At 34.7% G+C, this 15,668-nt stretch overlaps 1 protein-coding gene across 2 annotated transcripts in view; it reads left to right on the forward strand.

Moving 5' to 3' along the window:
* PNISR (PNN interacting serine and arginine rich protein) overlaps positions 1-3,151 on the forward strand; it is a 42,657-nt gene extending 39,506 nt beyond the window's left edge. For both annotated transcript variants that reach the window (XM_069077175.1, XM_069077174.1), the window contains 2 exons: positions 1,468-2,557; positions 2,802-3,151. In XM_069077175.1, coding sequence (XP_068933276.1) covers positions 1,468-2,557; positions 2,802-2,832 — 1,121 coding nt within the window. In that variant the 3' untranslated portion in view covers positions 2,833-3,151. The remainder of the gene's footprint in view (positions 1-1,467; positions 2,558-2,801) is intronic.
* Positions 3,152-15,668: the final 12,517 nt, after the last annotated feature.

Genomic DNA, 15,668 nt, shown 5'->3' on the forward strand with positions numbered 1-15,668 from the left:
ATGTGTTGTTTTACTTTAATCTATTTAGATATCAAACAGTTTTGATGAATTAGTCATTTAAAAAATCAAAAGGATGGATTTAAGGTTGCTTTTTTTATGATGCTAGTATGTGATTTACTTAAAAACTGTGTGTGTCATATTGCAAGTTTTTTTTTTTTTTTAAGTAATTGGAGTTAAGTAACTTGCTCAAGGTTACACGGCCAGTTATTTCTGGGTGTGGTGCTGAGTGTCTGAGCCCGGGATTCGATCTCCAGGTCATCCCAACACTGGAGCCGGTGCTCTTACTCACTGAGCCAACTGGCTGTCCCTAAGCAATTGGGCTTAAGTAACTTGCTCAAGGTTACACGGCCAGGTGTTTCTGTGTGGGTGCTAAGTGTCTGAGCCCAGGATTCGATCCCCAGGTCATCCCCACACTTGAGCTGGTGCTCTTACTCGCTGTGCTACCTGGCCGCCCCCATATATTGCAAGTTTTAAAATTCCACAAAGTCGAGGTGAAATAAAATAATTGTAAGTTTGGACGTGTTTCTTATTCCATGTCTTCCTTACTCCTCCCTTAAAAATTTTTTTTAGGCGTTTTCATTTTTTTAGATAATTGACTTTTGGGGAGTAAGATTGTTTGGCTTGTGTTTCTAAATATCTTCTTTCATGGCCATCCGGCATTTAATTATATTTTATAATTTGTAGCTTTTTATTTGGTAATTTAAAGTTAAATTCCTATTCAATAATGTCAGTTGTATGGTAATTAATTTCTTAATAAAATCTGTTTACTGTAAAGTCATTTCGTTGGTTTCACTTGGGTGTTGGATTATAACTGCCAAAGTGAACATATTAAAGCCTGTGTGGGATGGATATCAGTTGAGGTTAATAGAATTCTGGCAAGTTTTAAGAATTGCAGTGGATCTCTTGGGGACTTTAATTTCACTGCCTATACTATTTTTTTTTTTTTCATTTTTGTTCAAGTTCATCAGTTAAAAAATATATATTTTTTTGAAACAAGAAATGGTACATATTCTGACAAACAAGATTATTGACCAATTGTTTTATTCCTTGTTGGAGAAATAGAGTATCATTTTTGCTACAGGTATCAAACTTAAAGCTTGATTTTTCAAGAGTTTCATCTGCTAATGAGATTTTCTGAGATCTTCTGTTGTGGAAACATAAAATTTTAGAAAAATTACAAAAAAACTTTATAGGAAGTATCTAGTTTGATAATCTTATTATCTGCATTTAATAGAACTGTTAAGGTGTAGCAGCTCCATGGCTTTTTATTACTAATTTATTAGTGCATACATTACTTTAATTGTCTGATTATACCAAGGGAGAATGTTTTCTCTTGAAATGGCCACAGACACATATTCCATCCTTTTATAGTGATATGAAATGATATTTTAAATAAGCAAAAGACATATGAAATTATTTTCTGTCTAGTCCATTATTCTTAGCAAAACTTTTGGGTTTCTTTTCCAGAAGAAAAGCAGCAAAATGAAAGGGTTACAAAAGAAATGAATGAATTCATCCATAAAGAGCAAAATAGCAGTTTATCACTACTAGAAGCAAGAGAAGCAGATGGTGATATGGTTAATGAAAAGAAAAGGACACCAAATGAAACTACACCAAATTTAGAACCAAAAAAAGATCATAAAGAAAAAGAGAGATTAGGAAGGAGCCAGTCAGGAAGTTCTAGTAGTGGTAGTACTAGCAGCAATAGTAGAAGCAGCAGTAGCAGCAGCAGTGTATCTAGTTCATCATACAGTTCTAGCTCAGGTAGTAGCCGCAGTTCTTCACGTTCATCTTCTCCTAAAAGGAAGAAGAGACATAGTCATAGCAGATCTCCACTGCATAAGCCTAGGCGCAGCAGGAGTAGAAGTTACTCTCGTAGAGTTAAAGGAGAGAGTAATAGATCTAGGGAAAAGGTGAGAGATCGGAGGAGATCTAGTAGAAATAGTATAGAGAGAGACAGAAGAAGAAATAGGACTCCTTCCCGAGAGAGACGTAGAACTAGGAGTCGCTCACGAGATAGGCGAGCTAATCGTGCTACTCGTAGTAGAAGTCGAGAGAGACGTAAAGCTGATGACCAGCGTGGTAATCTTAGTGGGAGCAGTCATAAGCATAAAGGTGATGGTAAAGATCAAGAACGAAAAAAAGAGAGGAGTAGAAGTTTAGATAAAGATAGGAAAAAGAAAGAAAAAGAAAGGGAGAGAGAACAGGATAGAAGAAAAGAGAAGCAAAAAAGGGAAGAAAAAGACAGTAAGTCTAGTAGCCAAGATGACAGATTAAAAAGAAAAAGAGAAAGTGAAAGAATATTCTCTCGAAGTGATTCAATATCTATTAAAATCTTAAGACAGGATTCTAGACAGGATAGTAAGAAAAGTTCTACCAAAGATAGTAAAAAACATTCAGGCTCTGATTCTAGTGCAAGGAGCAGTTCTGAATCTCCGGGAAGTAGTAAAGAAAAGAAGGCTAAGAAGCCTAAACATAGTCGGTCGCGATCCATGGAGAAATCTCAAAGGTCTGGTAAGAAGGCAAGCCGCAAACACAAGTCTAAGTCCCGATCAAGGTAGTATACTTTTTAAAGTTTTTTGTCTGAATTTATTTTTAATTTGACTGAATTTGTTCAAAGTTGAAAGTGTCCTTTCTCTCTCTCTTTTAAATGAACTCAGTTTGGTACTTGATATAATGATCATAGACTTAAAGTAACTTTAGAAAACCTATATACTTTTATTTATTTATTTTAAATTGCAGATTCTTTAGTCTAAAATGAATTTTATCTTTAAATTTTGTCTTTTCCCTTTATTTTTCAGATCACCATCCCCTCCCCGTCGTAAGCGCTGAGGAATGATGTGGCATGATGCCATGATGTTGTTAAAAAAATTCCATGAGTTTTAAGGGCTTGTCTCATTATAGAGGCACATTGTGGCTGTGTAGGTGAAAACAGAATCCTTTTTTTTTTTTTAATCTGTAAATAGGTGTATTTTTTCCAAATGCTGCTCCAAGTTACTTAATAGGATTTCTTTGTATTACTTTTTTTTTTTCAAAATAGTGCTTAATAAGAATATAAAACATACCATTCTCTCTTTCAGCTGTAATGTTCTTAAAATTACTATTGAATGTACTGTGATGTCAATAAAGCTCTTTAGTTCATTTTTGTTAACTTCTTGCACCTTAATTTTATGATTTTTAACTAAGGAAAGTACTTTTATAAAAAGGCAGCTGGATTTTTGTATAATAGGTTTTAAAGGTAATCCCCCCCAAATGGTTTTAACCTATATAGTTTGTCAAAGTTTGTAAATTGTATTCATGAACTTGTCAAAATCCACCATTGAGGGTGTGAGAGAGGGCCAGAAATAGACCTATATTTTTCTCTATGGAAGTATTTAATAGCTTTCTAAGCCTTTCCTCCTATTTTGAATTACAAGTAAAATATTCTCTGTGTATAAAGTATGGATCACTCTGTAAAATGAAATTTGCCTAAATCAAGCCAATGCACAGTAGGATTATTCACAATGAACTGATCGTGTTTGACACTAATATTCAGCTCTGGAACTATACTATGAAGCCACCTACTTCTATTTTAGAAGTATATTCTGAACATGGGTAATTGTAGAAATGAAATTCAGTTCAATTTGTGGTGCTTTTATTTATATTTTTGAAGTGTGACCTCAGATACATTGAGAGATACTCTGTAATACAAACACATATCAGTTGTATAGCATCAAAACTGTCAGTTTCCTAAGAATTGTGATTGGTGTTATGGACCTAACAATTAAATTAATTGTAGGCTGGTGGATAGAACAAAAATATGGAGGCATTCTGATTTAGTACCCAATTGCTTCCAGAATATTATATGACAGTATGCTTATGGTAGTAACTAAATTCTATGAAGAAAAATGCTTTGAACATTTTAGTTTTCTTTAAAAGAAAAGCAGTACAAGGTACAGAACACAGAGAATAAATTTTAAAATGTTTCTCCAACTATAGTACATTTTAAGAATAATGCCACATTTTTGCCAAGGTCAATGTTTTCTCCGAATTAAAAATAGAAATAGATATGTATAGTGTGCTCTTGTACAACTACATAGGTTCATAAATTTTTGGCAATTATGCATTTATCTAAAAGTTTACAAGTGACTGAATAAATGCATGTTTATCAAAATGACTTTTACAGTGCATTTAGTTCTGATATTTATAAAGTTGAAAATTCATGGAATAACTTTAAAACAGTTTGAAATTATATATGGTTAGTCTCATCAGGCATCAAAATAAAGGTAAATGTGCAATATGATGTTTCTATTTAAATTAGTTAACACATTGTACATATCTTTAGAATCATCTGATTAATTTGTAATAGCTCAGTTGTATAAGGTTTTTGTATCTAAAAATGCTTTTCCAGAACAAACTTCCAGTGAAAATTTATTTTCAGAATAAAATTCTACAGCGAAACTCAGCTGGCACATTTTTGGCTAGAACTATAGCCAAAACTAATATTTAAAATTTTATATACTTTCACATTTTGAAAGCTTCTCACCACCTATAACTATGGAAATTGTTTCTTTAGCACAATCATAATGTGTGTGACTGTCAGTAAATACAGCAATATTATAATAATATACTTGAGTTTGATGTTTCTAAATTTCTGTGGATAATTTGCTAAGTTTCATCATTGCATTGGCATGTAACAGTTTGTTCATTTTAACATGTAAGCAACCAGCTGTCATAAAATAGGATGTCCATGACTGTGAGAATGCTAAAAAGTATTCCTAGTTAATTGGAATTCGTTATTATATCATTTGGGAAAGAAACTTTTGGTAAAATGGAGGTCATCCATAAATTGACAGAATTAAATGCTTAGAATGGTCATTGGACTAGTAATGAAGTGGCTAATGAATGCCATCCAAGGCATACTTTTTTTCCCTCAAATCTTCCAATATCTTAGTAGCATTTGCACCCTTTCACGAATTAAAATACATGTAATTTGAGTTTGGTGGTCATAGGTTTGTTTTAGGTTCTAAACTACAAATAAAAAATGGTGTAGAATCTTACCAGAGTAAACATTTTCTACCGCTGAAATTGACTTCGGTGGTCAGTTCATAGAATATGGTACTAAATTGTTCTTTTTTTAAAAAAATTTTTTTAAGCAATCGGGGTTAAGTAACTTGCTCAAGGTTCTATGGCCAGTTATTTCTGGGTGTGGTGCTGAGTGTCTGAGCCCAGGATTCGATCTCCAGGTCGACTAAATTGTTGTTAGATGAGTGCTTAGATAAGAAATTTTATTAACATTAGAAGTTTGAGGAAGGATCTGAGTTGTTGAAACTGTGACCAGATATCATTGTTGTTTAATATGGAGGACTAAAACAGTGAACATTCTTTTTTTTTGTTTTTGGAGGGCAGTTGGGGTTAAGTGACTTGCCCAAAGTCACACGGCTAGTAAGCGTGTCAAGTGTCTGAGGCCGAATTTGAACTCAGGTCCTCCTGACTCCAGGGCTGGTGCTCTATTCACTGCACCACCCAGCTGCCCTGAACATTTTTTTTGTAAGCTTGGATCTTTAAGCTACCACTAGGAATGCAGGCAGTTCTCTCTTTAATTTTTAGGTTAAAATGCATTTATTGCTAACTTTTACAAATGTAAGAAATAGATTAGGTAAAAGAGCATTTTATTTGCACTCGGGAAATATAGTTTCTAATCTGGATTTTATGCTGTGTAATGGGGGAGTTAAATTTAAAAATGGGTAAAGTCCTAGCCTAAAATTTTTTATTCTGTGAATGAAAACTGATTTTGTTTTCCAAAATTCATATTACCGCATTAATAAGTAAAAACATCTTGTTTATATTGGGCCATGGATTATAATTTATGACATATTGTACAGGCAATCATTTAATATACCAGATGTCACTCTTGTTATTCCTTGAGATTTATAATAAAAATCTGCTAGATCATAATTGCTATAAGGATGTTGAAGTATGGAGAAATGCTATATCACAGTAATTTGGTCAATATATGATTTCACAGATTTAAATGAAACACAAGCTAATCTGTTTCAGTTGATATATTAGGTATAAAACTTCATGCTTCTAGAGAGCAACTTCTGATCATACTACATATCTTTAATTAGGTAAAAGAAGACTTCATAAGATTAACCATGTAAAATATAATTAACTTTTTTTTTTTTACTTTTGCATAATCTCTTGAGAAGAAAATTGGATGTAACTATAAATAGTTGCTACTTGTCAAAGTCTGAGACTGGGATAAACAGCAAAGTAATGTCTATCAGCCTATATTACTTTATATTCAAATTTAATTACTATTGGGAAAGCCTAATGGCTTTCAGTATTCAGTCATTTAAGAAAATCCCTATATTCCTGAGATTAGGATCTTATGGTGTGGAACACATTGACATGTCAAATCAGCTATTGTTAGGTATGATTAATGTTTTTCAGCAACATTGGAGCAGGTCCTCACGATTATTTTTCTTAAGTTATTATCCAAATTTCATCCTTAATACTACATTTTAACCTATTTGTATTCACCAGGATATTTCCATTGCAGAGTGGTTTACTCTCAGTTTTATTTTTTGGAGACTGGTGTCCCATGATTTGTAACCTTATAATACCATTGGGAAAAGGATAAATTTTTTTTTTCGGGGTGGGGGGGGAAGGAAGAGTTTCAAAGTGTTAAATGCACTACATAATATCCCAAATGCAGTCCAGCTCATTCTCCTTCCTTTTTAATTTCTTTTTCACAATGCCAGTCCAAACTATTTGTGCTAATAGACTAACCTACACAGGAAACCCATGTAGCTCATTTCATAGTCTGCACGAGGCATCCTTAATTGATTTCATTTTACCCATATGAATTATGAGACTCTTCTCTTTTAATTTAGTTATAAACTACAATGAGGAGTTCCCAACGTTCAGATTTCATTGAATTTATTCTGGGGTTTGATGCCGTCAGTTGAACATCACCTGCAAATAGCATCTAAAAGAAATAACCATCTATGGGGAACCCTTCCATTTGGACTAAAAGATATTCTCTTTGACAGTCAAATAGCAAGCTCTTCCTGTTTTATGTCTTATTTTCTGTTGATACTCAGAATTATTGAATCACATTTTCTGAAGTTACATCTTTCAAGGTATCTTTAACATATATAAGACATCTGATTTGAAGCTTCCTTTTGCTCTTCCAATTCAAATGCCTTTTCCCAAGCAAAGAATAGTGGAATCTTGTATGCTTTGCCATCAGATATGAGAGTATATAAATATGTGTTGTATATAAAATTGGTTTGATGGGTATGTTATGGAATCTCAGAATTGCTTAAATTTGCATTTCTTTAAATGTTGATGATTTGTAGAATTTTTTCATATGGTTATTGATAGTTTGTGAACTATATGATTACACTGATCTACCAGTCTTAAATATCTCTGCCAAAAAATGAAACAAGATTACATGGGCATCTGACCTGTTCTTGTTGATCTTTGGGAACCCTGCTTTTTTTCTAAATGCATACTAATCATCACTTTAATAGTGATTTAGAATTTTTTCAACCATTTAAGTTGAAATTCTAAACTCAAATATTTTTAAATGGGACTTTTTTTTAAGTTTTGCAGCATTTCTCCTATTCTTTATGGTATTCTAGAGATCATTGATAGTGGTACAGCAATTATTTCTGTCAGTTCACCAAGCTGTTGACTGATTTCTTAAATCTTTTTTCGACCTTTTGTACTCCCAGTTTCAACTATAAATGATGAGGTGATCTCAGAAGGATCTTGTGTCTTGGTTTATACACATTTGTTTTTCTCTCCACTGTTCTCTGTATTATGAGGTAATGACTATTCAAAATCTTACTTCTGCATAATGTTTTGTAGATGCGTTTATATTTTAATGTCCTGTTTCCCGGCTGTCACATATACTTGGCAAAAAGAGGCCAAGTGTTTGCTGGCTGAGGCAGTTTCTGTGCCCTTTTGCCTTCACATTGTTGCAGGGTATGTTTGTTTTTGGTGAGGGTTGAATGATTTTATCTATGTGGGAAACTCCTAGTTTGGAAGTGCCCTCCATTTATGCATATCCAACTTGACCACAACTTAATATATTTAGAAAGTTGCTTGGGAGTTTAAATTATTTTGTCATGATGATACAGCTAATATGTGGCAGTGAAAAGATTTTAACCCAGGTCTAAATGACTCTAGGACTGAACCTATTAGCTAAACCATGTTTTCTATTTATAATTGCTTTGCATCAGTTAAATTATAGAAAGTATTGATAATTGGCATCGATATCTTTTTTCTTTATCCTTTTCCCATTTGGGGGCATCAGTAACTTGTTTTACTATATCAAGCTGAAACTGTTAACAGTTGCCTATGCTGTCATCATCTTGTCTGTGTCTCTTTTTTTTTTTTATTTTCTGTTGGTTTTGACCTTGAGGTAATTTTTTTCTAAAGCAATCGGGATTAAGTAACTTGCTCAAGGTTACACAGCCAGTTATTTTGTGTGGGTGCCAAGTATCTGATGCCAGAACCGATCCCAGGCCTCCTGACACCAGGGCCGGTGCTCTTACTCATTGCACCACCTGGCTGCCCCAGACCTTGATGTAATTTTGATTTTGTCTGACTGCACACAAACAGTTGATTCAGAAATTACTTCCAAATTGATAAACATTTTTTTCCTTGTCATATTTCATTCTTTTAATGTTGTTTGATGTCCATATTGTCTTCCAGATTTCTCCTTAAACACATTGTTTATGATATAGGTAGTTGGTGTCTGTTTCTACAAACCTCTTTTGTTTCTTAATCTGAAACCATATTTTCCGACTTTTTTTGTAACTATTCTTTCTTAAACTCAACTTTACAGTGAAATCACTTAGTATGGAATGCTATATGGTGTGTGTTCTGTTCGGGGGGTGGGGGGGGGGCATTAACTTCATTTATAGGATTTCTCCATTTTGTCCCCTGTAATAGATGTTGGCATATAGGCTGCAATCCAGTCGACCTTTTGCTCATCCTCATCACAAGTGCTTGGAGATGAGCAGAGGTAGAGTAGTATAATGGAAAGAACCCTGTATTTGGAGTTAGAAGGGGTCAAATCCTGACCTCCTGGCTTAACCTTTTGGTACATGACTTCAGGCAAGTAACTTTATCTGATCCTGAGTGTCTGCATTTGTAAAATTGGAATTTTATTATCTACTTCACAGAAAAGGCTTTGCAAATCTTAAGGTGTTTTGTTACTTCATTATCATTGTCTAATATCCCATTAAATTATATTTCTTATTGCCTTTGGAATCACAAAATTACCAATTCTGCCAACTCTCTTTGGTTCTCCAAAGAGAAATCATGACCCATCCTTCCTTCTACTTGCAGCTTCCTTGTTTTCTGCCTTCATTTATAGTGATAATGCCAGTATTAATATAGTTCAGTTCTTCCAGTAAATACATTGACCCAGTTTTTGGACAAGAGCATCATGGAGAAGTAGCAATTAAAATTAATATTTACAAATGTTCCAAAGTGACTTCTTTTTAGCACTCAGGCATTTCTGTTCACCATCTTGTAACAGTCACTATGGAAATAGCTCAACCTGTATAAATGAGAGCAATTTGGTATTTTCCTTTACCTAGTTAGACTACACCACAGAATCAGACAATTTGTTGTGGTTACTGTATTATATTTCTTTTCAAGTTTGATAGAATTTGCCAGAGCTTGGACTCTATTGACATTGCCTATAAAAACCAAACTTACATGCCATAATGAGGTGTTGGAGTGGGAATTTTGCTTCTTTGCTGCCTTGCCAAAACTAAATTGGGAATATCAGAATCTCAGAATTAAAAAAAACCTTAAAGCTTATCTAGTTCAACCAGTACTTGAATAAGAAAACCTGTAACAAAATAAGTCATCCAGTCTTAAAGACCTCTAGAGAAGGGGAATCTATTTCCTGCTGAGACATCCTCAGAATAGAAACACTTGTACAACTTTAATTAGGAAATTCTTCCTTATATAAAACATGATTTATGCAACTTCCAACCCTTGTGCCTAATTAGACTTCATAGGGTCAAGCAGAACAAATCTAACCTCTTCAACATAGCCCTTAAGATACAGCTGTCATTGTTCCTATCCTATTTGCAGTTCAGTCTCCATTATTTCCTTTAGCTGGACTTACATCATCCTACTAGGATTCTTAATTAACCTGGTCTTAATTCTCTAGACCCTCCATTACGAATGACCCAACATTATGAATGTTCTTACTAAAATTTGGTAACTAGACTTGAACTTCATACACCAGATCTGATCAGGAATTGTACACTGGGATTAATATCCGTAGGCCTAGGCATAATTGCCTTTCAGTGCAACCGTTGACTGCTGTTTGGTACTATGAAGTTAAATTTTTTCATCCTAAGTATTAGACTTTATATTTGTCCATAGTAATGATCATTGCAATGGCAATTTAGAATATATACACTTATCTTGAAATTGTGATGGGAGGATGGCAGAAGATAGGGAGTAGATTCCTCTCCTAAAACAACAAGAAGCAATAAAAGAAAAAAACACAAATTTCCAGGGAACTTGGAGTAGACCCATTTAAGTCAGACTGTCCAAAAACATGAAGATGATTTGTTAAGATTTCTATGATGAGCTCTTCTCAGTCAATGACAGCAGAAGCACATTTGGCTTCTATCACAGTCCCCTATTTGCTATATAAAAATGTGTAAATTGTACTTGAGAAAATTAAAGGAGAAGCTTGAACAGTTAAAAAGATCAGTTTTAGGGGTCGAGTCTAAAGATACTTCCTGAGTTGGGGAGAATAGTAACTTGGTTTAGTTATGAACTAAAAGCAATACAAATATCAGTCCACATGTTTACTTTTCTATTACTTAAAAATCTTTAAAAGTAATTTACAAAAGGGCAATTTTGAAGGTCTGAAAGTAAGGTTTTTGGAAGTGATTTTCTACAGGAGCCCACTCATGTAATTGAAAAATGCAGAAAATACAAGATCCTGTGCTTATTGAGCATAAAAAGGCATTTTTGATTCAGTGAAGTAAATGCTATCTTGAAGACTCAACATAATATCCCATGCATATACCCAAATCACATGAGATCCTTTAAAAGCAAGAACTTGGTTTGACAGAACTTCATTAATATTAATTGAGGCATAAAACTGGGAAATACTTATTCACCAAAAGTCTTATGATGTCATGGAAGAAGTTTCACACCAGTCCAAATGGAAGAGGGTTATACCCTACAGATGCTAAGGTCTTCTAGATGCTCATTCTGGCTGACTGTGTACTAATCACATTAAGTATACCACATATCCTAAATGAGATCTATAAATGCTCTCTTTCAAAGAGTGCCAAAGACAAATCTTTTTGGAGGGGCTGCAGAAGACAGTATACCCTGATTTGCTACTGGAGATTGCTGTGAATTGGTGATTTTGGAAAACGATTTTAAAGTATGCTAAGAAGGTGACTAAAATGACTACCTTTTGATCCTCCCAAAGGAAGTCAAATGTAGAACAAAACTATTTCTTGTGGCAAAGGACAAGAACCAAGTAAATGCCTATCAAGTGGGCAAAAGCTAAGCAAGTTGTGGTACATAAATAGTGGAATATTACCGAGCTGTAAGAAAGAAGTGGAATACAGAGAAGCACATGGGAAGACATGGACCAATATTGGGTGAAATAAGCAGACCAGGAAAACAATGTAAATGGAAAGAAAAAAAATTGAAATAATGCGATGACAAGAGTATCCACCTTCCTTCATTGTTAAAGTGGGGCATGTAAGTATCAGACTGTGATATATTAGGTTTTTTTGAACTTTTAAAAACTGATTGGGCGGGGGGGGGCAGCGCAGCTAAGTGCTGTGGTGAACAGAACACTGGCCCTGGAATCAGAAGAACCTGAGTTCAAATATGATCTTAGCTGTATGACCTTGGGCAAGTCACTTAGCTCTGATTTCCTCAAAAAAAGGAAAAGGAAAAAAAGCTGATTGAAAGGATGCATGTATGGAAAGAGTTGGAAAGGATTTTGGAAATGAAGATAATGTAAAAAAATAATTGCTTAACAGAGAAAAGAAAAAGACAGATAAAATACTTATAATGAGTCCAGAATTGAATGGAGCAGATTAGATTGCAGTTGGGAAATTGTTTCTCTTAGGCAGAAGGCCTTCTAGTGATGATACATATATGTTTCTGAGTCATGGAACTACTGCCTCTAAAAAATTGAGGTGCGGGGAAATAACAGAAGGAAACAAGCATTTAAGCTCCTACTATGTGCCAGGCACTGTGCTAAGCTCTTTATAGATGTTATCTCACTTTAATATTGTAGCTTACTCAGCTACTGAGCACCTCTCTGCTGTCCTTTGGGGGTATAGTGAATACAACATTATCAATGAATTACACAGGAGATGTTTGTATCCGAGAAATCTAAAATTAGAAAAGGAGGTGGGCCAGTCATAGAATTTTAGGATTATAAGAATTCTTAGAGGGAACCTAATCCAACTAGTACTTGGACAAAAATCCTCTATAGCCCACCTGGCATCAAGTTGCTATCTCTTTATTATCCCATTATACTTTGAGATTTCTAATTGTTAAGTTTCTCCCGATTACAAGCCTAAATTTTCATCTTATATCTCCTACTCATTGCTCCTAATTTTGCCATCTTTAGCCAAGCAGAACAATTCTAATAGTTTTTCCACGAGAAAGCCATACAAATGTTGAAAGACAATGATGTACCTACTAAGGCTTCTCAAGGTGGAATATCTTCAGTTCAACTGTTCTTAATGTGGTCATTCATGATGAGTTCCTTTTGGATACTTAGTGGCAAAATGACCCTCTGTCCCTAAGGCTTCTTTTCTTCTATGTTCTCTCTCGGTTAATTCATTATCTTCCATGAATTTAATTATTGTTTTATATAGATAACTCCCAGATCTACATTCCCATCCCTAATTTCTCTCCCAAACTGTAGTTTCACATCACCAAGTGCCTATTAGATCTTTCAACCTGTATGTCCCCCATAGCATCTCAATCAAAATATATCCAATAAGAATTCATTACTTTCTCCCCAAACCAACCTCTCTTCTGAACTTCCCCATTTCTGTCTAGAGGGCAAAATCATTATCTCCTAGTTGTCATTGACTCCTCACTCTCCTACATACCGTGTTTCCCCGATAATAAGACACTGTCTTACTAATTTTTTTGGACAGAAAAACACTAGAGGGCTTATTTTAATGAACATTGACAGCAATTTTAATAAACAGGTAAATGTGAACAAAAAAATGTACCTTTATTCAATAATGAATTCAATAAAGAACAGGATGACGCGCTCACTGCTGCAGCTCTGATTGGATGCAGCTCAGAGCCCGGCGTGCATTTCACCGGGGGAAGGGGGGGAAGGGGACGGTGCATACAGAGGGTACCGTAATGTAGCGTGTAGCGCAGGGGATCACCTTCACTACAGTAGCAATCTCAATAGGGCTTATTTTAGAGGAATCTTACACAGTAAGGGGAGGGCTTATTTTCGGGATAGGTCTTATTATCGGGGAAACACGGTATGCATTGAGTTGCTGGATTTTGTTTCTACCGCCACAATTATTTTTTACATAGGATTCTTAAACATAATCACTTTCATCTCTACACATATGACCACTTTCATACTATCATATTTTAGTTCCTCATTACCTTTTACCTGAATTTTTGCCATCACCTTATTGGACTCCTGCATATCTTCCCTCTGATTCAACCTCCCAGCTGCAAAAGGCAGCTTAGGCACAGATCTGATCATGTCATCCCTAAACTGCATAAAGGCCAATGGCTCCCTGTTGCATCTAGAATAGATAAAATCTACTTGACATTTAAAGACCTTAAAAATGTGTACCTTTCCAAACTTGTTTTATGTTATTTCCCTTCTTGTATTCCATGGTCCAAAATGTCCTTGCTATTCCTCATATGTGACACTATCTTCCATCTCCATGTTTTTGCATTGACTGTTCCCTCATGCTTGGAATCCATTCTCTCCTCTGTTCTGCTTTGGATCTCTTGTTTCCTTTCAGATTTAGCTCTAGTACCACCTTATGTGTGAATAAGGCCTTTTCTGATTCCCCTCAGTTCCTAATGCCCAACCCAAAATGTATTTATTTTGTATAGTTACATGCTGAGTCTTGAAGAAGTGATGTTCATTCAATGGTGGCACAACCTGTCAATTTCCCCAAATTACCAAGTATTCAATAAATATATGACAAAAACATATTTATATAGTATGACTATGATAATGCTGTGCTATACAACTATATCTGCTAGATTACAGTAAATTAGATGTGGGATTATCAAATTCAGGCAGGAGACAGTAAGGTTTGCATGATATAAGTAGGGTTGCCTGATTCTCTGTCACAAAGAACTTTAGAAACATTTTTAAGCATGTGATGGCCTTTTACTGAACCCTCTCTTGATTTTTATTCTCATTTGTGCCTCACTTTGATAGCCATTGACTTGGAAACAGAGTTAGTTGCAGTTCCTACTGAGACTGCTCCCTCGATCATGTTTTTATGCTGTGCAAAAGGTCATTGCAAGCAATCCAAATTAAGAAAGAATGAAGTATTGCATCCAGAAAAGAGTAGAATTGCAGTTTCTGTGCCAAACAGCCTATCAACCACGCACCTCAATCTTTCTGGAGTCTCTTCCACCAATAAATGGTGGTATTTTATACCTTTTAAAGCTGTTAGAATATTACCTTTGTTTTTCTACCTCAAATTAAAAACACAAGTACAAACACCCTCTGGGTTATACAGTCCATATATGTATGCATCATACATTTTCCTAAATGTTAGTCAATTAGCACCTCAAAAAATCTTATTGATCTCAAGAAGCTCAACAGTCTAATGTTGATAGACCTAAGGCCCTAAATTGAAGATTTTATTGCCTATTGTGGTGTTACTAGCTTCAGTTTGGAGGTATCAGTATGTATACTGATAAAATTTCATATGAGACCTAAGTAAGCAGTTCGAACAGTTACTTTTCCAATTGGCTAGTTACAAATAGTTGTCCAGCCAAATCAAAACGTTACAGCTGGAAAGGACCTAGAATTTATAGCATCACAGTTGTAAAGCTGGAAGGGACTTTAAAAGTCATCTAACATAATATCATTATTTTGTAGATGAAGAAACAACCCCAGGGTGATCTAGTGATTTGACTGATCTCATTGTCACATGGTAGTAACAAAATCTGTATCTCCTAATTCCCCAGTAAAGTGACCTTATCACAATACCATAGTGCTTTACCATAAAGGACAGGCCTGATCTGGTTATTGTTTTAAATTAAATTTTTTAAAGTGAGAAGACCTTATTTTACCTAAATACTTCAAAAGTATTTTACTGATTTAAACTCTCTATGGTTTTATTGATTTAAACTCTATGATTTATTATAGTCATCTGTTCCACATTGAGACTTTTTCCTATCACAGTGGGTCAGCATAAGAAAATAAATGGGAATTTTGGGGGAGTTTTGAGGAAGCCACAGACAACACAGAAAAAGTTCAGAAACTCAGAAATGCATAAAATATGTGTATAGTATCAACTCAAATTTTACAATAAGGTACTGTAAACATCCCATAAAAGGAAAAGAAAGAAATCAGACTAAGCTGGTACAAAGGGAGGCTAAAATATTTTATGTAGATTTTCATGGGAGCATAACACCCCTAA

This window comes from Petaurus breviceps, unplaced genomic scaffold (assembly GCF_028583685.1).
Source record: "Petaurus breviceps papuanus isolate PSGF00001 unplaced genomic scaffold, PetGlider_PUasm1.0 90977, whole genome shotgun sequence".
Classification (NCBI taxonomy): domain Eukaryota; kingdom Metazoa; phylum Chordata; class Mammalia; order Diprotodontia; family Petauridae; genus Petaurus; species Petaurus breviceps.